The 26192-nt window shown below is 33.5% G+C and overlaps 1 protein-coding gene across 8 annotated transcripts in view; it reads right to left on the minus strand.

The window, feature by feature from the left end:
• The window catches only part of EPHA5 (EPH receptor A5), a 330826-nt gene that overhangs the window by 97747 nt on the left and 206887 nt on the right, over positions 1-26192 (minus strand). For all 8 annotated transcript variants that reach the window (XM_067736164.1, XM_067736162.1, XM_067736163.1 and 5 more), the window contains 2 exons: positions 18240-18364; positions 5375-5534 (listed from right to left, as the gene is read on the minus strand). In XM_067736164.1, coding sequence (XP_067592265.1) covers positions 5375-5534; positions 18240-18364 — 285 coding nt within the window. The remainder of the gene's footprint in view (positions 1-5374; positions 5535-18239; positions 18365-26192) is intronic.

A 26192-nucleotide genomic window follows, 5' to 3' on the forward strand; every position in this document is an offset into this window, starting at 1 on the left:
AATTAAGGAAACAATCCCATTCACCATTTCAACAAAAAGAATAAAAGATCTAGGAATAAACCTACCTAAGGAGGTAAAAGACTCAGAAAACTATAAGACACTGATGAAATAAATCAAAGATGACACAAACAGATGGAGAGATATACCATGTTCCTGGATTGGAAGAATCAATATTGTGAAAATGACTATACTACCCAAAGCTATACTACTATCTACAGATTCAATGTAATTCCTCTCCAATTACCAATGGTATTTTTTACAGAACTAGAACAAAAAATCTTAAAATTTGTATGGAGACATAAAAGACCCTGAATAGCCAAAGCAATCTTGAGAAAGAAAAACAGAGCTAGAGGAATCAGGCTCCTTGACTTCGGACTGTACTACAAAGCTGCAGTAATCAAGACAATATGGTAGTGGTACAAAAACAGATATATAGATCAATGGAACAGGATAGAAAGCCCAGAGGTAAAGCCATGCACTTATGGTCAATTAATCTATGACAAAAGAGGCAAGGATATACAATAGAGAAAAGACAGCCTCTTCAATAAGTGGTGCTGGGTAAACTGGACAGCCACATGTAAAAGAATGGAATTACAACACTCCCTAACACCATACACAAAAATAAACTCAAAATGGATTAAAGACCTAAATGTAAGACCAGACACTCGAAAACTCTTAGAGGAAAATATAGGCAGAACACTCTTTGATATAAATCACAGCAAGATCTTTTTTGACCCACCTTCTAGAGTAATGGAAATAAAAATAAACAAATGGGACCTAATGAAACTTAAAAGCTTTTGCACAGCAAAGGAAACTATAAACAAGACAAAAAGACAGCCCTCAGAATGGGAGAAAATATATGCCAACGAATCAATGGACAAAGGATTAATCTCCAAAATATATAAACAGCTCATGCAGCTCAATATTAAAAAAAACAAACAACCCAATCCAAAAATGGACAGAAGACCTAAATAGACATCTCTCCAAAGAAGACATACAGATGGCCAAGAAGCACATGGAAAGCTGCTCAACATCACTAATTATTAGAGAAATGCAAATCAAAACTACAGTGGGTATCACCTCACATTCATTAGAATGGGCTTTATTGGAAAATCTACAAACAACAAATGCTGGAGAGGGTGTGCAGAAAAGGAAACCCTCTTGCATTGTTGGTGAGAATGTAAATTGGTACAGCCACTATGGAGAACATTATGGAGGTTACTTAAACAACTAAAAATAGAATTACCATATGACCCAGCAATCCCACTACTGGGCATGTACCCAGAGAAAACCATAATTCAAAAAGACGCATGCCCCTCAATGTTCTTTGCAGCACTATTTATAATAGCCAAGTAATGGAAGCAACCTAAATGCCCATTGACAGATGAATGGATAAAGAAGATGTGGTACATATATACAATGGGTATTACTCTGCCATAAAAAGGAATGAAATTGGGTCATGTGTAGAGATTTGGGTGGATCTAGAGACTGTCATACAGAGTGAAGTTATTCAGAAAGAGAAAAACAAATGTCGTATATTAACACATATAGGTGGAGTGTAGAAAAATGATACAGATGAACCGGTTTGCAAGGCAGAAATAGCGACACAGATGTAGAGAACAAACGTATGGACACCAAGCGGGTGGACGTGGGGGGCGGGGGTGGTGGTGGTCAGATGAATTGGGAGACTGGGATTGACATGTATACACTAATATGTATAAAATAGATAACTAGTAAGAACCTCCTGTATAAGAAATACATAAAATAAAATTCAAAAATAAAATAAAATAAAATAAATGGTTATCCCTTGGGGGAAAAAAAAGGGGGCAACAACAGAGATCCTTGTGAGGTTGATACTATTCGATATCTTGACTGTGATGGTAAATACACGAACGTTCACAAGTGACCAGATTGTACAGAACTTAATTCATACCTGTTTACACACATACACACAAAGGAGTATGAGGAAATGTAAGACTGGTGGATTGCATCAATGCCAATATCCTGCTTTTGTTGTTATACTATAGTTTTGCACAATGTTACCATTGGGGATACTGAGCAAAGTGTGCAAGAGCTCTCTGTGTATTGTTGCATGTGAATCTACAATTATCTTGGTAAAATTTTCATTTAAAAAACAGAATAGCATTATTCTAGCCATTGGGCTATACAGATTTTTGAATCAAATAGGTAAGAATTAGATGAGAGAAAGTATATTGAGGAAAAAAATCATAAAAGAAACACAAATGTGTTCAGTAAATCTTGGGCAAGTAGAGACTAAGAAAGATTCAGTGATGTTTCCATATTTTCAAGACAATTTATATTAAGAAAAAAAAAACTAAGAAAAAGAGCTAGCTAGGTTGGCTGGATGGTTTCATTCATGCTAGGTGTATTTGTTGGCATGTTTTTATCATCGCCGTTGGGAATAGGAATAATGAAAGGGGTCAATTTTAAACAATTAATTGTATGCACAACAAAATTAAAGTGGGTTACAGTCAGTTATAAAACATAAACTAAAACCTGACAGAAAAAAAGCTGGAGATTTTCCACCCAAATCCTCATGGTAAATAGTTTTTCTAAAATGAATATTTTGCATTCTTGTTTTTATTATTTGCATTTGCTTTTAGGGCTATATTTTTAACATAGAAGATAATGTAGAAGAAAAAGGAAAGCTCTTCATAACAATTTTGTAACTGAAGTATAATATAAATTAATAAGTTTAAAAAATTAAGCAAATCAAGAACATATGTCAATATATCATATCATGCAATTATGAACTGAATAATCAATTGGAAAATTCTTTGTAAAGTTTAAGTTCAAAGTAATGACTTTCAGATAATTTTTTGTCCTAATATACCTGAATGATAAGGTAGACTTTCCTTAACAATGGTGACTCATTAAAGCCAGGTTAACTGTCACCCACCAAATGAAAATTGCCAATAGCTTTGACAGCAAAAATGTAAATATGTTTAAGATACCATAACTCTTGACTCTAGTATTTGCAGATTGTGTTTTGGAAATAATATATGTATGTGAAAAATTAAATTACAGTATTAAGTAAATAATTGCTCAATAATATAATTGAAGTGATTTCACAAAATATTGCACAAATAGTTGTCAAATGAATGGTATATAACACAAAATGAAGTGTTATTTTAATAATAATTGTGTATCTTCTTTAATTCCCTATTAGAGTATAATCCTGGAGAAGGGAGGGATTATGCCTTAAAGTTATTTGAGTCACTCACAGTACCTAGCATGAAAAATCTTTTGATGTGTAGGGAGTTAATGACAAATTTAAAAATAATGAACAAAACTATTATCCTAAAATGGTTCTTGACATAAACATTCTAATCTTCAGATGATTATTCTCTCTTATTCTTAGGAGAGAAGTTTCCACGTGTTACTCATGTATACTTCTCCAGAGTCTAGCAAAGCCAAGCACATAACAGGGGCTCAACACATTCTTCCTGAATTGTATCCAGAAGATTTCTACATGAAGATCAAAGGGGGTTGGTATGTAACAGATACTTGGTACAAAGAAAAATTCATTCTTAAATTGTTTGCAAATACATGTACACATAAGCAAGTAAAAATAAAATTCCACACTAAAGTTGAGGCAGTACATCCCTAAAATATTTTCATTACTATTAATAATAACACTAAAATCTGATTTTGTAATAAAAATATTTGTGTGATATTTCTTTCCATCTAGAAGTTATGTAGGAAAATATTTAAAAGAAAGTTTCAGGTGAAACTTTGTAAAATTATATGGAAAATGACCTCATTATTTCTCTCAATGATCAGATTGATGGGTATTGGCATACCTGGAAACTACTATTTAAAAAAAAAAGTAAGGGAAAGAGCATCAAATAGTTTGAAGAAAAACTAGCTGCTGAACATGCCAACATCCTAAAACTAAGTATAATTTTGTAATCTTTTAAAGTGAGATTTTTCATTTGTAAAATTATCCAAGCACTCGAGCATATTGTGAGATATTATTTACTCTATGGCTTTGTTTCCAGAGTTGGTAAAGCACATAAGCATAAATAGAAACAAGCCCTATTAGGATGGCCAGCTTATATAATACATATTTCATTATAAATCCAGATCAGGGTCCAAGGTATGACAGTGAATAATCCATTGCCAATATTATGGAAATTTTATGACTAATTACATTAATTCATATGAAACTTATTTTAAAAAGCTTTTCTAAATAGCATTAAATATTTAAATTTCAATATGTCAATTAAACTTCAGACATGGGACTTTCCTTGCATGGAAAGAAAATAATTTATCATTTTTCACCATGGCACCCTAATCTGTATAAAATCAAGTGAAGTCATACTTAGAAAGCTATTTTTAAAGTAATAAAAATTATCTTTTAGATAATTCAGTTAAACATGCTTTAAACAGAAATATATCTTCATTTTCTAAAGAGCTGTATTATATAGGTTTATGAACATTTTAATTTAATAGCTCTCCTAATCATTACAAAGTAAATCTGATAATTAAGGTCTTGTTTTGTTGGTTTTCAAAGGGAGGAAACATGCATTTTATTTTCTTCATTTAAAAATAAGTAATTCTTACAAAACTTGACTTTAAAAAAGTATATATATGTATTGTATATGTACAAACAAACACATTTACACATACTTGACATTTCATACTACTTCTCTGTGTTATTTTCTTCATAACAGGACATTAATAGTGTCAGTTCTTTCATCTATAAACAAGGCAAGTTATTGCTTTCTCCTAATCCTGCTTTAAATGTGTGCTTTAGTACAAGTAAGTAATCTAAATATTTTGTTTGACATTAAAGAAGAAAAAGTTTCATGCTATTTTTACTATTTTATGAAAAGAAAGGTACAAGAAGGGTTTTCCAGAAATATTTCCGGACCCTCCACTCAGAGATGTTGCCAGAGGTTTTGATTTTTTTCAAAACAATCAGACTGGTTCCTTAGAGTACCATTTTCTTGCCAAACTCAATACTAATGAAAGTTCCCTGTGGAATTTTCATAAAAAGACTAAGCCTAGTAGCATTGTTCAATAAAACAAGTAAAAAGTAAATGGCAATAATTCAATAAAGTATGGCAACAGTGGAAAGAAAGTCTTTAAAAGCAAGGTTTAAACAGTTCTTAAGGATCTGATATTTCATCTCCCTGTAGACTAAATGCTATGAGGATTGGGGACCGATGTGTTAACCTGCTAACCTCCCATAATAGCATGACAGATGCTTCCTACCTGAAGGAGTAATGCCTGGGAGAGAGAGAAGAAGATGGAGACTGACGGAATGCCCAGGGAGAGTATTGATCAAATGACTCTTTTCTGGTAACCATTACAGAGATATGAGTTGACAGTAATTAAAATGACTTACACACTGGGATGGTTTCAAACTCAAATCTTCGACTGAAGACACCATAGCCTGCTGCTGTGCGTGCTCGAATTTGGAAGACATATACTGAAGCTGGTTTCAAGCCCTCTGCGGTTATAGTTGTCTCTTTAGATTTGATAATTGTATAGCTGGTTTCTTGGTCCTTGGATTACACATGTATATGCAATAAAAAAAAGTCAAAAAATGAATTATTAATGACAGCAAAACACAGAATCAAAGATAAGAAAAAAATCAGAAAATAACAGATTTGCTATTAGTACAAATATGACATTTTACAAACAAAATCCTACGCACCCTAGTTGTGTTAGTTATATAGAACCTTAAAGTATTATCTAGAACTCATAGATGTAAGATATGTTCTCCACCCATCCGCCACACTTGCCTTGGGCAGAAACAGATATGTAAACTTTAAAAATAAAATTTCCAGGAGATACACTATTTTACAGATACACTAATTTAGTATTGCTAATTGTGAGCTTGTTTTTCTCATAAATGATTTATTGGAGTGCAACTAACATGCTGCTTGTTTATAGAGGAAGGTGACAATGTCTGATATACAGCCAGGTAAGACTTATGCCTTTTATCTTCAGTGAATTTGGTTTCTTTTTAAATTTTATTTTATATATATTTTAATTTTTTAACATCTTTATTGGAGTATAATTGCTTTACAATGGTGTGTTAGTTTCTGCTGTACAACAAAGTGAATCAGCTATACATAAACATATATCTCCATATCCCTTCCCTATTGCGTCTCCCTCCCACCCTCCCTATCCCACCCCTCTAGGTGGACACAGAGCACCGAGCTGATCTCCCTGTGCTATGCGGCTGCTTCCCACTAGCTATCTATTTTATATTAGGAAGTGTATATATGTCCATGCCACTCTCTGACTTCGTCCCAGCTTACCGTTCCCCCTCCCCGTGTCCTCAACTCTATTCTCTTCGTCTGTGTCTTTATTCCTGTCTGGCCCCTAGGGTCTTCAGAACTTTTTTTTTTTTTTTTTAGATTCCATATATTTGTGTTAGCATGAGGTATTTGTTTTTCTCTTTCTGAATTACTTCACTCTGTATGACAGTCTCTAAGTCCAACCACTTCATTACAGATAACTCAGTTTTGTTTCTTGTTATGGCTGAGTAATATTCCATTGTATGTATATGCCATATCTTCTTTATCCAGTCATCTGTAGATGGACATTTAGGTTGCTTCCATGTCCTGGCTATTGTAGATAGCCCTGCAATGAACACTGTGGTACATGACTCTTTTTGAATTATGATTTTCCCAGGGTATATGCCCAGTAGTGGGATTGCTGGGTCATATGGTAGTTCTATTTTTAGTTTTTTAAGGAACCTCCATACTGTTCTCCATAGTGGCTGTATTAATTTACCTTCTGACCAACAGTTCAAGATGACACCCTTTTCTCCACACCCTCTCCAGCATTTATTCTTTGTAGATTTTTTTGATGATGGCCATTCTGACTGGTGTGAGGTGATACCTCATTGTAGTTTTGATTTGCATTTCTATGATGATTAGTGATGTTGAGCATCCTTTCATGTGTTTGTTGGCAATCTGTATATCTTCTTTGGAGAAATGTCTATTTAGATCTTCTTCCCATTTTTGGAATGGGTTGTTTGGGTTTTTTTTGATATTGTGCTGCTTGTATATTTTGGAGATTAATCCTTTGTCAGTTGCTTCATTTGCAAATATTTCTCCCATTCTGAGGCTGTCTTTTCATCTTGTTTATGGTTTCCTTTGCTGTGCAAAAGCTTTTAAGTTTCAATAGGTCCCATTTGTTTATTTTTGTTTTTATTTCCATTTCTCTAGGAGGTGGGTCAAAAAGGATCTTGCTGTGATTTATGTCATAGAGTGTTTTGCCTATGTTTTCCTCTAAGAATTTTACAGTGTCTCGCCTTACATTTAGGTCTTTAATCCATTTTGAGTTTATTTTGTGTATGGTTTTAGGGAGTGTTCTAATTTCATTCATTTACATGTGGCGTCCAGTTTTCCCAGCACCAATTATTGAAGAGGCTGTCTTTTCTCCATTGTATATTCTTGTCTCCTTTATCAAAGATAAGGTGACCATATGTGTGGGGGTTTATCTCTGGGCTTTCTATCCTGTTCTATTGATCTATATTTCTGTTTTTGTGCCAGTACCATACTGTCTTGTTTACTGTAGCTTTGCAGTATAGTCTGAAGTCTGCGAGCTGGATTCCACCAGCTCTGATTTTCTTCCTCAAGATTGCTTTGGCTATTCGGGATCTTTTGTGTTTCCATACAAATTATGAATTTTTCTGTTCTAGTTCTGTGGAAAATGCCATTGGTAGTTTGCTAGGGATTGCACTGAATCTGTAGATTGCTTTGGGTAGTATAGTCATTTGCACAATGTTGATTCCTCCAGTCCAAGAACGTGGTATATCTCCCCATCTCTTTGTATCATCTTTAATTTCGTTTATCAGTGTCTTATAGTTTTCTGCATATAGGTCTTTTGTGTCCTTAGGTAGGTTTATTCCTAGGTATTTTATTCTTTTTGTTGCAATGGTAAATGAGAGTGTTTCCTTAATTTCTCTTTCAGATTTTTCATCATTAGTGTATAGGTATGAAAGAGATTTCTCTGCATTAATTTTGTATCCTGCTAGTTTATCAAATTCATTGATTGGCTCTACTAGTTTTCTGGTAGCATATTTAGGATTCTCTATGTATAGTATCATGTCATCTGCAGTGACAGTTTTACTTCTTCTTTTCCAATTTGGATTCTCTTTATTTCTTTTTTCTTCTCTGATTGCTGTGGCTAAAACATCCATAACTACATTGAATAATAGTTTTGAAAGTGGGCAACCTTGTCTTATTCCTGATCTTAGTGGAAATGGCTTCAGTTTTTCATCACTGAGAACGATGTTGGCTGTGGGTGTATCATATATGGCCTTTATTATGTTGAGGTAAGTTCCCTCTATGCTTACTTTCTGGAGAGTTTTTATCATAAATGGGTGTTGAATTTGTCAAAAGCTTTCTCTGCATCTATTGAGATGATCATATGGTTTTTCTCTTTCAATTTGTTAATATGGTGTGTCACGTTGATTGATTTGCATATATTGAAGAATCCTTGCATTCCTGGGATAAACCCCACTTGATCATGGTGTACGGTCCTTTTAATGTGCTGTTGGATTCTGTTTGCTAGTAGTTTGTTGAGGATTTTTGCATCTATGTTCATCAGTGATATTGGTCTGTAGTTTTCTTTTTTTGTGACATCTTTGTCTGGTTTTGGTATCAGGGTGATGGTGACCTCTTAGAATGAGTTTGGGAGTGTTCCTCCCTCTGCTATATTTCGGAGGAGTTTGAGAAGGATAGGTGTTAGCTCTTCTCTAAGTTTTTGATAGAATTCGCCTCTGAAGCCATCTGGTCCTGGGCTTTTGTTTATTGGAAGATTTTAAATCACAAGCTCAATTTCAGTGCTTGTGATTGGTCTGTTTATATTGTCTATTTCTTCCTGGTTCAGTCTCGGGAGGTTGTGCTTTTTTAAGAATTTGACCATTTCTTCCAGGTTGCCCATTTTATTGTCATATAGTTGCTTGTAGTAATCTCTCATGATCCTTTGTATTTCTGCACTGTCGGTTGTTACTTCTCCTTTTTCATTTCTAATTCTATTGATTTAAGTATTCTCCCTTCTTTTCTTGATCAGTCTGGCTAGTGGTTTATCAATTTTATCTTTTCAAAGAACCAGCTTTTAGTTTGATTGATTTTAGCTATTGTTTTCTTCATTTCTTTTTCATTTATTTCTGATCTGAACTTTATGATTTCTTTCCTTCTGCTAACTTTGGGGGTTTTTTTTCTTCTTTTTTCTCTGATTGCTTTAGGTTTAAGGTTAGGTTGTTTATTTGAGATTGTTCTTTTTCCTTGAGGTAGGATTGTATTGCTGTAAACTTCCCTCTTAGAACTGCCTTTGCGGCATCCCATAGGTTTTGAATTGTCGTGTTTTCATTTTCATTTGTTTCTAGGTAGTTTTTGATTTCCTCTTTCATTTCTTCAGTGATCTCTTGGTTATTTAGTAGTGTATTGTTTAGCCTCCTTGTGTTTGTACACATTTTTTCCTGTAATTGATAGATAGTCTCACAGCATTGTGGTCAGAAAAGATACTTGATACAATTTCAATTTTCTTACATTTACCAAAGCTTGATTTGTGACCCAAGATATGATCTATCCTGGAGAATGTTCCATGAGCACTTGAGAAGAAAGTGTATACTGTTGTTTTTGGATGGAATGTCCTATAAATATCAAATAAGTTCATATTGTTTAATGTATCATTTAAAGCTTGTGTTTCCTTATTTATTTTCATTTTGGATCATCTGTCCACTGGTGAAAGTGGGGTGTTAAAGTCCCCTAGTATTATTGTGTTACTGTTGATTTCTGCTTTTATGGCTATTAGCATTTGCCTTAAGTATTGAGGTGCTCCGAAGTTGGGTCCATAAATGTTTACAATTGTTAATGGATTGATTAATTGGATTGATCCATTGATCATTATGTAGTGTCCTTCTTTGTATCTTGTAATGGTCTTTACTTAAAGTCTATTTTGTCTGTTATGAGAATTGCTACTCCAGTTTTCTTTTGATTTCCATTTGCATAAAATATCTTTTTCTAACCCCTCATTTTCAGTCTGTGTGTGTCCTAGGTCTGAAGTGGGTCTCTTGTAGACAGCATATATATGGGTCTTGTTTTTGTAACCATTCAGCCAGTCCATGTCTTTCGGTTGGAGCATTTAATCTATTTACATTTAAGGTAGTTATCAATAAGTGTGTTGCTATTACCATTTTCTTAATTGTTTTGGGTTTGTTATTGTAGGTCTTTTCCTTCTCTTGTGTTTCCTGCCAACCAAGTTCCTTTAGGATTTGTTGTAAGGCTGGTTTGGTGGTGCTGAATTCTCTTAGCTTTTTTTTGTCTGTAAAGGTTTCAATTTCTCCATCAAATCTGAATGAGATCCTTGCTGGGTAGAGTAATCTTGGTTGTAGGTTTTTCTCTTTCATCACTTTTAATATGTCCTGCCAGTATGGGGATTCCCTTGTGTGTTATTTGTTGTTTTACCTTGCTGCTTTTAATATTTTTTCTTTGTATTTAATTTTTGATAGTTTGATTAATATGTGTCTTGGCATGTTTCTCCTTGCATTTATCCTGTATGGGACTCTCTACGCTTCCTGCACTTGACTGACTATTTCTTTTCCCATGTTAGGGAAGTTTTCAACTATAATCTCTTCAAATATTTTCTCAGTCCCTTTCTTTTTCTCTTCTCCTTCTGGGACCTCTATTGTTTAAATGTTGGTGCCTTTAATGTTGTCCCAGAGGTCTCTGAGGCTGTCTTCAATTCTTTTCATTCTTTTTTCTTTATTCTGCTCTGCAGTAGTTATTTCCACTCTTTTATCTTCCAGGTCACTTATCCATTCTTCTGCATCAGTTATTCTGCTATTGATTCCTTCTAGAGAATTTTTACTTTCATTTATTGTGTTGTTTATCATTGTTTGTTTGCTCTTTAGTTCTTCTAGGGCTTTCTTAAATGTTTCTTTTATTTTCTCCATTCTATTTCCAAGATTTTGGATCATCTTTACTATCATTACTCTGAATTCTTATTCATGTAGACTGCCTATTTCCTCTTCATTTGTTTGATCTGGTGGGTTTTTATCTTGCTCCTTCATCTGCTGTGTATTTCTCTGTCTTCTTATTTTGCTTAACTTACTGTGTTTGGGGTCTCCTTTCTGCAAGCTGCAGGTTTGTAGTTCCCCTTGTTTTTGGTGTGTGTCCCCAGTGGGTAAAGTTGGTTCAGTGGGTTGTGTAGGCATCCTGGTGGAGGGGACTTGTACCTTTGTTCTGGTGGATGAGGCTGGATTTTGTCTTTCTTGTGAGCCAGACTGCATCCGGTGGTGTGTCTTGGTGTGTCTGCAACCTTATTATGATTTTAGGCAGCCTCTCTGCTAACCGGTGGGTCTGTGTTCCTGTCTTGCTCGTTGTTTGTCATAGGGTGTCCTGCAGTGTAGCTTGCTTGTCATTGAGTGGAGCTGGGCCATAGCATTGAGATGGAGATCTCTGTGAGAGCTTTTGCCATTTGATATTACGTGAGCCAGGAGGTCTCTGGTGGACCAATGCCCTGAACTCGGCTCTCCCACCTCAGAGGCTCCGGTTGACACCTGGCTGCAGCACCAAGACTATGATTGTGGAGGCTTGGTGATTCCAAAATCTGATATAGTAGGCCAGCAGGCCAGAGACTCTGGGAAGAGTTGCAGCCCAAATGAAGGCCACTGGCAGAATCCCTTGAATTTGATTTCTAAGCATATTTAGGGGTTGGGAGAAGGAATGTGAACTTCACTGGAGAAATTTAATTTTAACTCACTAAGTCGAAACAGTGAGTTTTAAAGAAAAATTTCACATAAGCAAAATAATTTTTTCCTTTTTTAAAACTTCATTTTTTCACTCTCATGTGTTTGGGCTGGGTTAGTAGTGAATGGAGATGAAGGGGAAAAAGTCACCTAAAAGATAGCTTTGGAAAGTGAAACAGAGAGGAACTATTCCTATTTTGACTGCTAACAAAAGTCTAGACAAACCATCTATAACTCCTCATTATCTCTGAAGTTACCACTCTGAATATAAAGTGTTAGATACATAAAGATTTAATACACATTCCCTGCTTTGAACTTTCTCTTCCCTTATGTTTTTCTGTGTGAATTTTTGGCTAAGCTTGTTTTTTCCTTAAGGTCTTTTCACATGTATTAAATTTCTGATAGATATTATAGGATGAATTAAAGATAGGTTATGATTAGAGATTTTATTCCCCTTTTTTAAGAATTGGGCTTTACTTAAAAGAACTTATTGATGCCTGTAAATCATTATTTTCTAAATATTTCAGGGAATTTTGTCTTTACAAGCAGAAAAAATGTATTGATTTTTAAAAAAGATCCAAGGGAAACAACATGCAAAGGATTTATTTTTCCTAAATGAGAAAAAGAAAATTGAAAACAAGAAAATAACATTTACTTCTCAAGTACTCTAGTAGGAATAAGGTTATTATTTAATGTTCATAATGCTATTAAAAAGTAAAACAAATGCAAACCACACTCCTTGTTCCTTGAAGTTTACAGCATGCCATGCTGTGCCTTTAGTGTGAACATTGAAATCACGTGCTAAAACACAGCAAACCCATTTTTACTTTATCCTCAGTTTCCTTATCTGTAAAATTGGGATAAAAATTGGTGGCTGGATATTCTCACAGAAATGTTGTAAGAATGAAACAGATAATGCAAGTGAAAACATGTATTAAACTGTAAAGCACATGTTTTAATTGTCATAATTATTATTTTAATTTTTTTCTAATTTGACACATCAAAGTCAACATCTAACCATATTCTATGCTACCACCAATACAATGTACAATAAACAATGGGTAAATATTCTTCCCTTAAAGCAGTTTACCATTCCTCATTTAATACGTTCAAACATATAAAATTTTCTTAGGGTTATGTATATCCAAATTTCTCTATAGATAGATATGGTTTAAATTCTAATCCAAATAGGTTTTTCTGATTCAGTCTACATAAACAATTGATCTTTGTTTTTTTTTAACACTCACGTTAGTTTAAGTGCCTAGTCTCTAAAGTGCTTAGGAAACTTTGTTAGAGTTTTCAAAGAATTTAAAGCAGAAAAATAAATTCTATAAAGTTTTACCTAGTAATGTCAGTCATTTTCTTCACTCAGAAATATTTATTGATCTTGTCTACTCTATTACCCCTTCTGTTTGCTAGGGGTAGAACAGTAAAAAAAGCAGGCAATTTCTTGATGTGTTCCTTTTAAAAGGGGTAAATAGCTTCTATAAACTATTGTAGTTACTGATAATCTGAGTACACTCAAGTTTATGACTGAATGTGTAAGACTTTCTTAGTAATATTATCCTTTCCAGTTTGGCTGTGATTTAATCAGTAATTTTCAGTAAAAAATGATAAAATATATGTTCGCTACTATTTGCATTTTGTTTAAAGGGAATTTGAGTTCATGAGAAAAATCTAGACAAAACTGAAGTTATGATTCTGTTATATTTGATATAATTAGGATTTTTACATGAAGTATTAACATTTATATGTAAAGTAAGATTTTTTTTTAATGAAAAATAGCATAGGAATATCAGGGTTAGAATTCCAATCATGTTATTAACTAAGTACATGTGTAAATGTGGATATGCAACTCAACCTAAGTTTTTTTCTTCTTTAAAATAAGATGAAATTATTTATCAAGACTCTGTGAGGACACAGAGATAGAGGTAATATACATAGTACCCAGCACAATCTTCTGAGCATTACAACTTCTAGGTAAATTTGATTTTACCCTATAGCATGATGGCAAATTCTTCTACTGAAAAGAAAAAAAAAATTTAAAAGCTTACATGATTGTAACTCTTAACTATTGAAAAAGTAGAAATTGATAATTTTGTCAAAAATAGAAAAAAAATCATTGCAAGGAAACTGGAATGCTGTTCCTTGAAATAAATGTATAATCTAACATCAGTTGATTATACAAAATTATACAGCATTCCGTCTGATTTATCTGTTAACATTATGTATGTCTCAGTGGTTCCTTATTGCGGGTCTAATGGTACGTTGTCTATCTGAGTTAGTTGAATACTATATTATTGAAGAGACTTAGCGAATATATCTAAGGGATCAAAACCCATAAATACACATTTTGAATCCTCGAATTATCTTCTAAAATTTGCTTCTGATCCACTCCTTTAAATCATCCTCATAAATTTCTCCATTTCACAAACCTATACACACATCTTCAACACCCACAACCAAATGTTGCCAAAGATTTAATACACATTCCCTGCTTTGAACTTTCTCTTCCCTTATGTTTTTCTGTGTGAATTTTTGGCTAAGCTTGTTTTTTCCTTAAGGTCTTTTCACATGTATTAAATTTCTGATAGATATTATAGGATGAATTAAAGATAGGTTATGATTAGAGATTTGGTCAGGGTAGTGGTTTGCTGCCTTCATGCCCCAGCTGAGCAAATGAGCTACATTCCCCAGCTGCTTAGCAAACACTGTTCACAGGCAGCGAGGGGAAGGAGCCAGCTGGCAAACACCCTGCCAAAGGGCAGCTTCCCTTTGCCTCTGTCTTTAATTAAGAGATGGCAATGGGCCCATCACCATGCAGGAGCAGAGAGGCCCAATGACCTCTATTAGAGCAGGGCAATCACAGGCAGAAATGCCAGCTGGCGAATGTGTGAGCCCTGGAAAGCTCTGCCACCTGTGTCTGGCCAAGAGCCATCCAATAAAATGGTGGTATCATTCTGAAGATTCAAAATGAGCTCTGGAAACCTATCAGGACCCCCACCTCAATACATGGTATAAAAGCTCATTAACCTTTTTTTTTCCTTCTTAAAGTGTTAAAAAAAAACCCAACCTTTTTGTGTATTTTACTGGTGTGCTCAATAATTTTGCTTGGCAAAAAAGTCGGGAATTAGTATCTTCTCTGTAAAATGGAAAACACTGACCAAAAGTTAACTTCCCCAAAATAGTATATAAGGGTTGCTGCGTTAAAAGCATGTAGGTAGGCAACTTGTTATTCATTTATTGAGAATATGAATAGAAATCTTTGCTCCCCAAATCATTTTTTCTTACTTTCAGTTATGCAGATAATAGAATGTATTAATACAGCTTTAAATATAAAATATTAAGTGTAAAACCAAATCTTACTGAAATAAATATAAACATGAACTATAAAGAAAATATTTCCACAACATGGATAAAATTAATTAGAATCAACATTAATAGAAAAGGACTATGCCCCACCACTTGTTGAGTAACTCCTTGTTTTAACAGAAGCAGCAGCTTAAAAGAAAAAAAAAAAAGATAAATCCTTGCTCTTAATGAATATTATGTATATGAGACTCATGCATATGCTGGGAAGTAAGAGTAAAAACAATCGAAGGTTACTCATAAGGGGAAAAAAAATCAGGACAATTTCCTTAAAGACAAAATAAAAAGGATATGGGAGGGGGAAGGGTAAGCTGTGACAAAGCGAGAGAGAGGCATGGACATATATACACTACCAAATGTAAGGTAGATAGCTAGTGGGGAGCAGCCGCATAGCACAGGGAGATCAGCTCAGTGCTTTGTGACCGCCTGGAGGGGTGGGATAGGGAGTGGGAGGCAGGGAGACGTAAGAGGGAAGAGATATGGGAACATATGTATATGTATAACTGATTCACCTTGTTATAAAGCAGAAACTAACACACCACTGTAAAGCAATTATACTCCAATAAAGATGTTAAAAAAAAAAAAAGACAAACTCATTGGTCCATCTAGTTGCTTCAGGTAAAGAAAAACTATGCAGGAAAACAAGTACTTGTTAAACTTTTAGTCGTCCTGCTGTTGAACTTTATTTCATCTAAGATATGTATATTCAGATATATAGTCTTCATAGTATATTTATTTTAAAATGTCATTATGCACCTCAACTTCTTTTAAAATCAATTTAATTACAATAAAAATCTGGAAACTTAAAATGTTTACAAAAGAATTCATAAAGATATATATATATATATATATTTGCCTAGCTTTGCATTAGTATGCAGTAATAAAGCTTACAAAAAACTTGAAAAAGGAATGTAAACATTAATTTAACCAATTGTTTTTGGATACAGCATGTGCTTAAATTGTAGACTTCTAGCATTGGCAATTCAGTTTGGACCACTACTCCCAGAGAAACGGGAATCAGTGAGGGTATTAATATTAAAACATTTTATTTGGTTTACCCTATTTTTTTTCAGTAAACACTGTAAATCTTATTGCAACATAGCTTTGTCTCAGAGGTATTTTCTTAGGACACTCTTGGTGAATAATGTATTAAATAATATTTATATTTTTGAAATATAAGTATCTTCATTTGTGTTCCTTAATAATCCACTAGTTACATATAATGCCACCAGCAAATCATTCCTAGAGACAACTATTTCAAACATGATAATTGAGCTTTTATTTATCTATTTATAAAATGAATATATGAATATTGTATAGACATCCAAAACCTAAAAAGAATGTAGATAACCTCACTCTCCCCCACATAAACTTGGCGGTTTTGTTCTCTGTTGTATCTTTACACAGGTAATTGTTGAATCAATGATGAACGAAGCAATTAAAAAGTGCTATGAATTGGGACTTCCCTGGTGGCACAGTGGTTAAGAATCTGCCTGTCAATGCAGGGGGCCCGGGTTTGAGCCCTGGTCCGGGAAGACCCCACATGCCATGGAGCAACTAGGCCCGTGCACCACAACTACTGAGCCTGCACTCTAGAGCCCATGTGCCACAACTACTGAAACCCACGTGCCTAGAGCCCATGCTCCACAACAAGAAAAGCCACAAAGAGAAGCTTGCACACCACAACAAAGAGTAGCCCCTGCTTGCAGCAACTACAGAAAGCCTGTGTGCAGCAACAAAGAACCAATGCAGCCAAATAAATAAATAAATAAAATTTATTTAAAAAAAAATCAGTTGCAAGAAAGTTTTTTAACAAATGCTATGAATTACTTCAATGTATTTCAATGTTTTATCTATAATCTTTCATCTATGCATATAAATGGAATGTTGAATTTTTAAGTAACTTTCATTAACAGGATATCAGTATTTCTCATGATACTTTTGCATTAGTATAAGTGGGACCATTCATTTCCCCTCTCGTTTCCAATGTTCTACCTTGGACAATTTCTTAGGTATTGCAGAGTAAGTTTTTGAACTTCCACCCTTTTCATTCTTCCCTAAGAGAGAAGGAGCAATGTCTCTGGGAGTTTGGGAGAAGCAACTGGGTAAGTGTGGCTGAGCCCTTCCTTCCCTTCTCTTTTGGGATCTGATTCTCTGCATTATGTCAGCAATCTTTTATACTCCTACCTCCATAGGACACATACGTCTGGGCCAGGGTCTCCTATCCACCTCTTAGAGACTAGTTTGGGCACTCATCTATCTTTATCTGGTCTATTAGAACTCAGGTTGTTCTAAGTAGTGTATGCCATTCAGATCTAGTCTGTACAAAAAATCACAGTAAAATAGGGTGGGAGTTGTCGCTTCCAACATGGAAGCAACAAGGTGGCTACATATCTAAGCCAAATATTCCAGTCCAGCTTTAGAAATTATAAGTTCATCTTTAGTTTCCACCTGTTTATTCCTTTATCAATAGCTCATTCAGTTGTGGATTCAGCAAAGAGGAAGAGGGATGATTATTGCCTTTAGATTTCAACAACTATTATGCCAAAACATGTGAGAGTGGACCTAGGAGCCAACTCAGTGAAGAAGAGGAAATCAAGAAACTATAGGGAATGTGAAGCATACACTTCCAATTTTATGCCCTCAAATTTTTAAAATAAATTTTATGCTACAGTGTTAGATTTTTGTTATATTTTAAAATTATAAGGTACATATACACCTTATCTGCCTATACTTCCTTAATAGTATAGGTATTATGCAGGGTTACTGGCCATAAGAATGTGTTTTTCCTTGTGGTACACTGCAGTTACTACTGAAGGTTAACAACTCCAGTCTTTGGGACACTTTGAAAATGTCCTATGATTTCATCTTTTAATGCTGTGAACCCTAGTTAAGCTAATGTTAGACTCTACGGCAGTATCCTGGTGGTGTAAATTATTTGGCAGCAGCAGAACACAAATAAAGTGCTTCCTGTACACTTCCAGCTTTCATAATCATGACTGCAAGTCAATTGTCATTGATTTACACATAAAATACCAACACGCTTTTCTATAAATTGGATAACTGCAGTTTCTAAAATTAAAAAAAAAAAAGAAGAAGAAAAGATATTCTTTATTCTTAGTCCCACCTTTTCAAAATATTTGATTTCATACTCCAGGATGATTCCATTGGGGCGATCTGGCTCTTGCCAAGACAAAGAGATGCTGTTTTTTGCAATTTTCCCCTTTTTCACATTGGTGACTGGAGAGGGAGCTGCAAAATAAAGAGTAGCAATGATTAACAGAGCCTTGAAATTACACCTGTCTATAATGTATATTGGGCATTCTTGACATGTAGAATAATAAAAATCCCAAATAATTAAATTTTCATTTTACTTGGAAACAATTATACTTTATATACAATTTTTACAGATTTTGAAGTGTTTTAAAAAAATATAAATCAACTAATATCCTGAGAATTTTCTGTAATAAAATTGTAGTCACATAGAATCTTAAGTCTACATTTTCTCTATAAAGTTTAGATAAATAAACTATCTTACTTTTGATAAAATAAAGATGTTCTTGATGACCTTATGTATATTCTATATTCCTAAAATTTGTGGACTCTGTATAATATATCCCATTACACTAATAATACATAATTATCTATATTACCACATTTTTACAGCATTAAAACTCTCATAATTTCTTATTTTTGAAATCATATGGGTCCTATAACCACTGAAATTCATACATTAAATATAGTGGAGTTTTTCTTAAAAATATGCTATTAAATGTGTTAATATATTGAAAACAATAGCAAATAAAAGAGACATTTTCCTTCATTTCCATTTCCCCAAATATTTCAATAGAAATCACAATCGTTTATGGTGTTCATTGCTATTTGCCAGTGTCTATTAAATGACACTGATGAAAATAGAAAAAAGATATGCTATTTTAGGTATATCTGAATATTTTGAATTTGAAGTCACACACATATGAATATTTATTTCAACATCCATTTTTTATCAATTTGCTAAGACTTGTATAGACTCTCGGTTTGACACCATAAAGAGGTATTGACAAATACTTTTCTTGATGTAGATAACCTTTGTTTTTGTAGTTTTCAGCTTTTATAGACAACCAAGGAAAAAAACCATCATGGACTACTGGATGGTATATATATATATATATATATATATATTATATATATATATATATATATATACACACACACACATATATATATGTGTGTGTGTGTATGTATAAAGAGATAGAGAAATAATATATAATATACATATTTTATATATAAAATACATATTTTATAACGTATATACATTATATATACATATATATTTATATAATGTATACATATAATAAGATGGAAAAGAGGTCAGCCATAGTGAATATTGTATAACCACAGGCTTAGCCCTATGTGAACAGTATTAGACATCTGGTGAGATTAAAATTTAAAGATATGTTATATACATATATATGTATAGTATTTCTAACTATTTTAATTTCCAGCAGTGTTCAGACAAAGTAATACACTCTAATTCGTCATGTTTAATTATTTTTTCTACACCTCCAAAAATGTAATCAAATCAGAGGCACCACTTTGAACAACAGACTGCAAGAACAAAGTTTAGAACTGTTTGGTGAGCCCCATACTGGTGTGACAAGGGTGTGGGGAAGAGGCTCATCATTTAAAAACAGAAGTGAGATCCTGTCACTCCTCTGTGTCTCTCTGTTTCACTGCAGAGTGAAAGCCAAATGTGCAAATGCATACAAGCATCACTACCGTATGGCTCTCTACATCTCTGACCTCATCATCTCCTGCTACCCTTCTTCAGCAGCTCTACCCAGGCTGGCTGTCTTTAGGCACTTCTGACACACTACTGCCTAAGGATCTTTGTATTTACATCCTATTATTCAGAGGTGCTTCTCACCCTGACTTCTCCAGGGCTTTCTCCCTGCTCCGGGTTTCTCACTGAGACCTTTCTTGTCTGTTCTCGACCTCAGCCCCCCTCACCTCACCATGCCCTCTGTTTCTTCAGTGTTTTATTTTTCTCCCTAGTTCTTGAACTTCCACCATCTGATATTCATATCTTAATTCTATATTTGCTTTTTTCAGTCCTCTCAAGTAAAATGTAATTTTTATGAAAGCAGGAATATCGTTTATTTCATTCACAGCTGAATCCCTAGATCTAGAACAGCACCCGAACAGAGAAGGATTCCATAAATATGTATGGAATAAATGACTGGTGGTAAAAAATCAAATATAGAGAAAACCTTTATTTTTTATTATGTATTATGTCAACAAACTCATCTATGAAACGTGTGAAGTGTCTTTCAATAAAATTAAAATAGAGACAGATATACTCTGTAAGAGCAAAATTTGTTAACTAGTGTTTTCTAGTGTTTTATGTACTCATAATAGGGTGATGATGACTTTGGTACTATAAAATGTACTTTTATTCTTTTAATCATAGCACTTTTTGTGGTATTCAGATTCAGAGGATGCATAATTTCAGCCTTATCTGCTTTTCTTAAACATGTCCAGCTCCACAAATTTTCTGGACTACTACAGAACACATAGTGTGCATACAAAGCTAAAATTGTCTAAAAGAAGTTTTGAAATTGCAGTGTATTTACTTCCACAGAAACTTCACTGGACTGGTGGTTCTCACAGTCACATTTTGGCATAAGTTCAAAGTCCCTATTGATTCCCTCATGAGGGAAAAGTCATGCCATATTTGGTATTGTGGACAAAGCATTCAGAAGACATGGAAACAAGAAAGAGGAAGCTATAAGCCCCCTAGCTCATCATAGTGTTTGTAGCAAAATAGCAAATTTACTGACAGAAACAGGAACAGAGAATTAAGGAAGACAGTAGAATTTTTTTTAATGTACTTTGTTCAGTAGTGAATACCTTTATGAATTATCTTAAATTATAAACTATACTCACTTTCCCATTACCACTACATATTTTTTGCATTATACTTTAGTAAAGATCCAGACAAAGACTGTCTTTAAAGTTCTTCACTCATTTTACTACATTGCAAACATTCTCATTTTGATTGATGTATTTCTTGTAGGTAGCTATCAGTTTTCACTTAATAAATTGATAGTGCTGCCAACTTTCTATTCATAATTGCATTTAACATGTATGCTCCATGAAGACAGGGATTAATTTGGTTTAGTTCACTGCTATATTCCCGGCACCAGAAAATTACTTGGCATATAGATATTTCATAAATTTTTATTGAATGGAAACATGCATGAATGAATGAATGGGAAATACATACATCATCATGTATCATTCAAAACCGAGTTTTTCTCATCTTACTTGCATATACTGGGATCTTATTATTTGGAGATTTATGCTTTATTTTAAAGCAATCAATTCTTTAATAAAATAATCAACCATTTCAACATGAAGCTATCAAATAAACATCAGCACAGACATAACCAGCCTAAAGCGGAATTCTTTGTTATTTACTTACATCCATCAAAGTTAAACATAAACTGTATGGCTTTCAAAGACTGTTTGATTTAATAAACACCATTGTTTTCCAACTTTGTTGTCTCAGAGGCTAAATAATATCCTTTAAATCATGGTTCAGAATGGAGGGAGAAGAGGAAACCACTTCTCAGCTCAGAGTAATTCAAGAGTAATTTGCTCTGTGATGGGACCATCTCTGCATCATTTGTGTAAAGCTGATCAAAGTGGGGACACTGACAGCTCCTGGAGACACAATGATGATGTGCAAATTGTAAATGTAAGCACTCTTACCCTACTGCAAAGTATTTTACAGATAATATGTACATTAAAATAACTGTAATCAGATTTGTCAATTGCAGGGCATGTTTAATTTATTTCATTCATCTCCCTCACTAATACCGTCTGCTCATTCTTTATCTACTCAACCATTTATTAAGTAAGCCTGGAACAAAATGAGAATTATGACACAGAGCATTGCTTCTTGTAAAATTGCACTGGATGATGTTACATCATAAAACTATTACCATCCTAGTGTAAGAAGAACAAAAATACTAGGAATCGAGTTGTGAATAGAAAATAATTTACATAGCTTCTAAGTTTCATCTTATGTGGAAACATCCCAAATTGTTTCTGTATTGTAGCTTCTATATTGGAGGTGAACTTTGAACACCACTATAATAAAGCAAGATATTTATCCCTTAGTAACATTTCCCATTATGGGCTAATTTGTCTAATTGAACTTAAAAAACTTAAACTGAGAATGTTTTTATATTTATAGAAAGATTATTAAAGTAGTACAGAGAGATTCCCTGTATCCCACACCTAATGTCCTCTATTAGAAACATCTTTACAAAAAAGTGGATATACGTATAACTGACTCACTTAGTTGTACCACAGAAACTAACACAACATTGTAAATCAACTATACTCCGATAAAAATTTTTTAAAAAGATGTTGTAAGATGTTTCCTACAACAGTACAGTATATTTATCACAATTAATGAACCAATATTGATACATTATTATTAATTAAAGTTCATTTTTATTCAGATTTCCTTATTTTTACTTATTATCCTTTTTATACCCCAGGATCGCACTCAGTATCTGCCCAAATTATTGTCTCTTCAACCTATTTACTTATTTGTTTGTTTAATCATTTATTTATATTGATGTGGAGTACGGACACATGGGTTTTTTATACTTTAGCTTATAATCTAATACTTTATTTTTTACTCATATTGTTAAAGGTTTGGCCATTGATTACTCTTTCAGTTAGCTCCTATGTCTCTTTGACATACCCCTATCATCCCGGGTTTTTCTGTCTGTTTTCTACATCACTTTCTTTCTCCCTGGCACTGCAAGACCAGATGCGCTAGGTCCATCTTGTTTATTTACTGTCCTCAATCATAGAATAAGTAATTTCTCCTAGGAACACTGGTTTCTTTTATTGGAGAATTCCAAGGTCTGGATAAGTGTGCTCCTTGCTACTGGGGTTTTGCTTCTTGGCCCTCTCAGCTGGCAAAGCCAGGAAATAAATGGGTGTATGTTAACCTGTGTATATCTGTAAACATTTCTAAATATAACTATATGTGTGTGTATATATATATATATATATATATATATATATATATATGTTAAGCTAAACATAAGTGTAAACTGATGTCACCAACTCTAATCAGTTATCACACAGATTATTCTATCTTCTTCACCCTATCTGTAACCTCCTACTTCAACAGTGGCTCCCACCATCTGCCATCCATTTACTTAATTGTTTAATTCCAGTATATATATCTAGTGGTTAAAAATTGCCAATCTGTGTCTGTTTGACTTATTGATAATTATATAATGTAGAAATCTCTAACATCTCAATGGCACAAGCAATGACATACAAAAGTCTGCTGTTATGTAAAACAGCATATCATCCTAACTTTTCAAATATAGAAGCTAGTTTAGGGCACAGTGTCCTTAGATGGGAAGGGATGCCATGACACAGACAGCTTTGAAGTCAAGCAGAATTGGCTTCAAATCCTTTGGCAACCAGCCATCTCCTAGCTGAGTGATTCTGTTTAAGTTACTTAACCACTATGAATGTAAATTCTATCTTTAAAATAGGAACAATGATACAAACTTTTTATAAGACTGCAGTCTGATTCTGTATTACAGTACAGGTATAGGGTAGGTACCAATTAAGTACTGCTTGTATTAATAGTTTTAAAATATTAGACAATTGTTTAAGAAGACTTCAATAACAGATTCTAACTCCTTAATCCTTTCAACCTTTCATCAATCAAAATTATATGTAGCCTATTCTCTAAACTTGACACTGTTCTAAATGTTGGGGGGGTGAGATCAAAAGGCAAAGTACCTATACAGATAAGATATTTAATTTTCAACATCCAGTGGATTTCACAACTCTACATAAATAAATAGTTATAGGTAAACTTCCTTCATCATCGCAGATTTTTTTAAAGACCTAAAAGTGTTGAATTTTTAATTGCTAATTAAATGACTAATAATTCACTTAATATAGACTGATGTGTGTCTCATTATTCAAAAGAAAGTTATCATGATGAAAACATGAAACTTAATTGTGTTACATGGAATAAGAAAATACCATTCATTAGTCCCTGTACACAATGCTATTTGTGTAGACAAAAATAAACTATAGATAGACTCAAGTATTGGTTACTTACATTTAAAAAAAACAAATAATACATCTCTATGTATCAATATTTGACCTAGCCACATAAAATTTGAATCTTAAAGCACTGAGAAAGATAAATAAGGTAATATTGAAATCTTTTCAGTCTGTGACAATCCATAAATGTGTTAAAACTTTCTCAGATGGCACTTCTTTTACTTTCCTCCAAAGGTCCCTCCACATGAGTAATGTATTAGTTTATTTATACACAAGCTTTAAAAATACATGTATCTTATATTTAATTCCATAGGTCAAAATCTGGCCAAGTGGATTGTCAACATCTGCCAGATGGAAGCTCCCACTCATCTCTGCCACGCAGTTCATCATATTTAGGTGTTTCTTGTTACCCAGATGGGTCTGGGACAGTGTTTTTTAAAAATACAGATTATTAGGCTTCACTCCAGGAAATTCTGACTCAGGAGGTCAGAATGGGCCAAGGATTCTGTGTTTTTAATAAACACTCTAGCTGAATTATTTTTTCAGTAATTTTGGGAAATATTGAAGGCAACCATACTAGGATCAGTTCTTTTAACAAAATTATACAAACCTGGAAACCTGAGGCAAGAAACTGGATCAGTGTTGTTTTGTGAACTGTTGACTTCTTAAACCTTTGGCTCACTCTAACTGCCTTTTTATCTTGATGTCTGATACCATATTTGCCTTTCTTCATTTGGGAATTGTTTCTTTTTATATTTTCCTGACCCATTAGTACTTTTTTTGTAAACTGATTTGTTTGTTCATTCAAGCAATCTGTTTTAGTCCAACCAGACTATAATCTCCATAAAATTAGAAAACTCTTGTGCCTTTTTCACTATTGTCTGCTTAGTTTTTAGAACAGTTTCTGGATGATCCTAGGCACACACAAATTTTGATAAGAGGTGAATACTTATCCACATTCTATTACAATAGATTTTCTAGAGTTTTAAAATGAAGTCATACCGTATGTATTCTTTTTAGTTGGATTAATAAGGGACATGAGTAAACTTGCTGAGAGAAATGGATATGATTGCTGTCTTATTTGTAGTGATGTTTCACAGGTATGTAGATATGCTAAAACTTATCAAATTGTACACTTTATGTGCAGTTTATTGTATACCAATTATACACCAATAAAGACACTAAAGTGTATGTGCATGTATGGGTTTGAAGTGAAAAGCATATGTGCCCAATGCCCCCCCAAGACTATTTATCAAAATGTGAATTAGTTAGAAAAGTGTAATAAAATAATATTGAAAGTTTTATTTTTGGGAAAAAATTGAATCTATTTTTATAGGTTAGTTATAATTGAAATTTAGTGGCTTTAATAAAAATTCTATATGGATAATTACTTGTTTGCTGCTTAGGTAGACTGAAATAAATATTATAAAAATTAATGACTACAATCTCTTGTTACAGACTTGATATTTTTGTCTTTGTATTGTACCATACTCTGATGATACAATATAAATGCAAGTTGTAAATGTATATCAAGCTATAATAGACTCTTAACTTAAAATCAATTTTAAGGAAAATAAATGGTAAATGTTTAAATCATTCATGAGAAATGGCAGGAAGATAAAATAAAATAGAAAGAAGTGTGACCAAAATTATGTTGCCTCGGTGTCTGATGCAAACTGACACTATATCATCATCTATCCTCACATTATGAACAAGCATTTGGAATACTGTGCTTACTTGAATTTTCCCTATATGTGAATTTTCACTTATTTTCTTTCTAAAACAAAACATCTTTTAGTCTCACTATTAGCAAAACTTCCACATTTTTTAAAAAGGTAGAATCATCTAAATATTTTACATTATCTGATTTTTACATTATCATAACACTTCTATTTCTTTATATAATTTTAGACCATCTTTTGAAAAATTTCTACCCCAAGGTAAAAAGCAAAAAATGATT

This window comes from Pseudorca crassidens, chromosome 4 (genome assembly GCF_039906515.1).
Source record: "Pseudorca crassidens isolate mPseCra1 chromosome 4, mPseCra1.hap1, whole genome shotgun sequence".
Lineage (NCBI taxonomy): Eukaryota > Metazoa > Chordata > Mammalia > Artiodactyla > Delphinidae > Pseudorca > Pseudorca crassidens.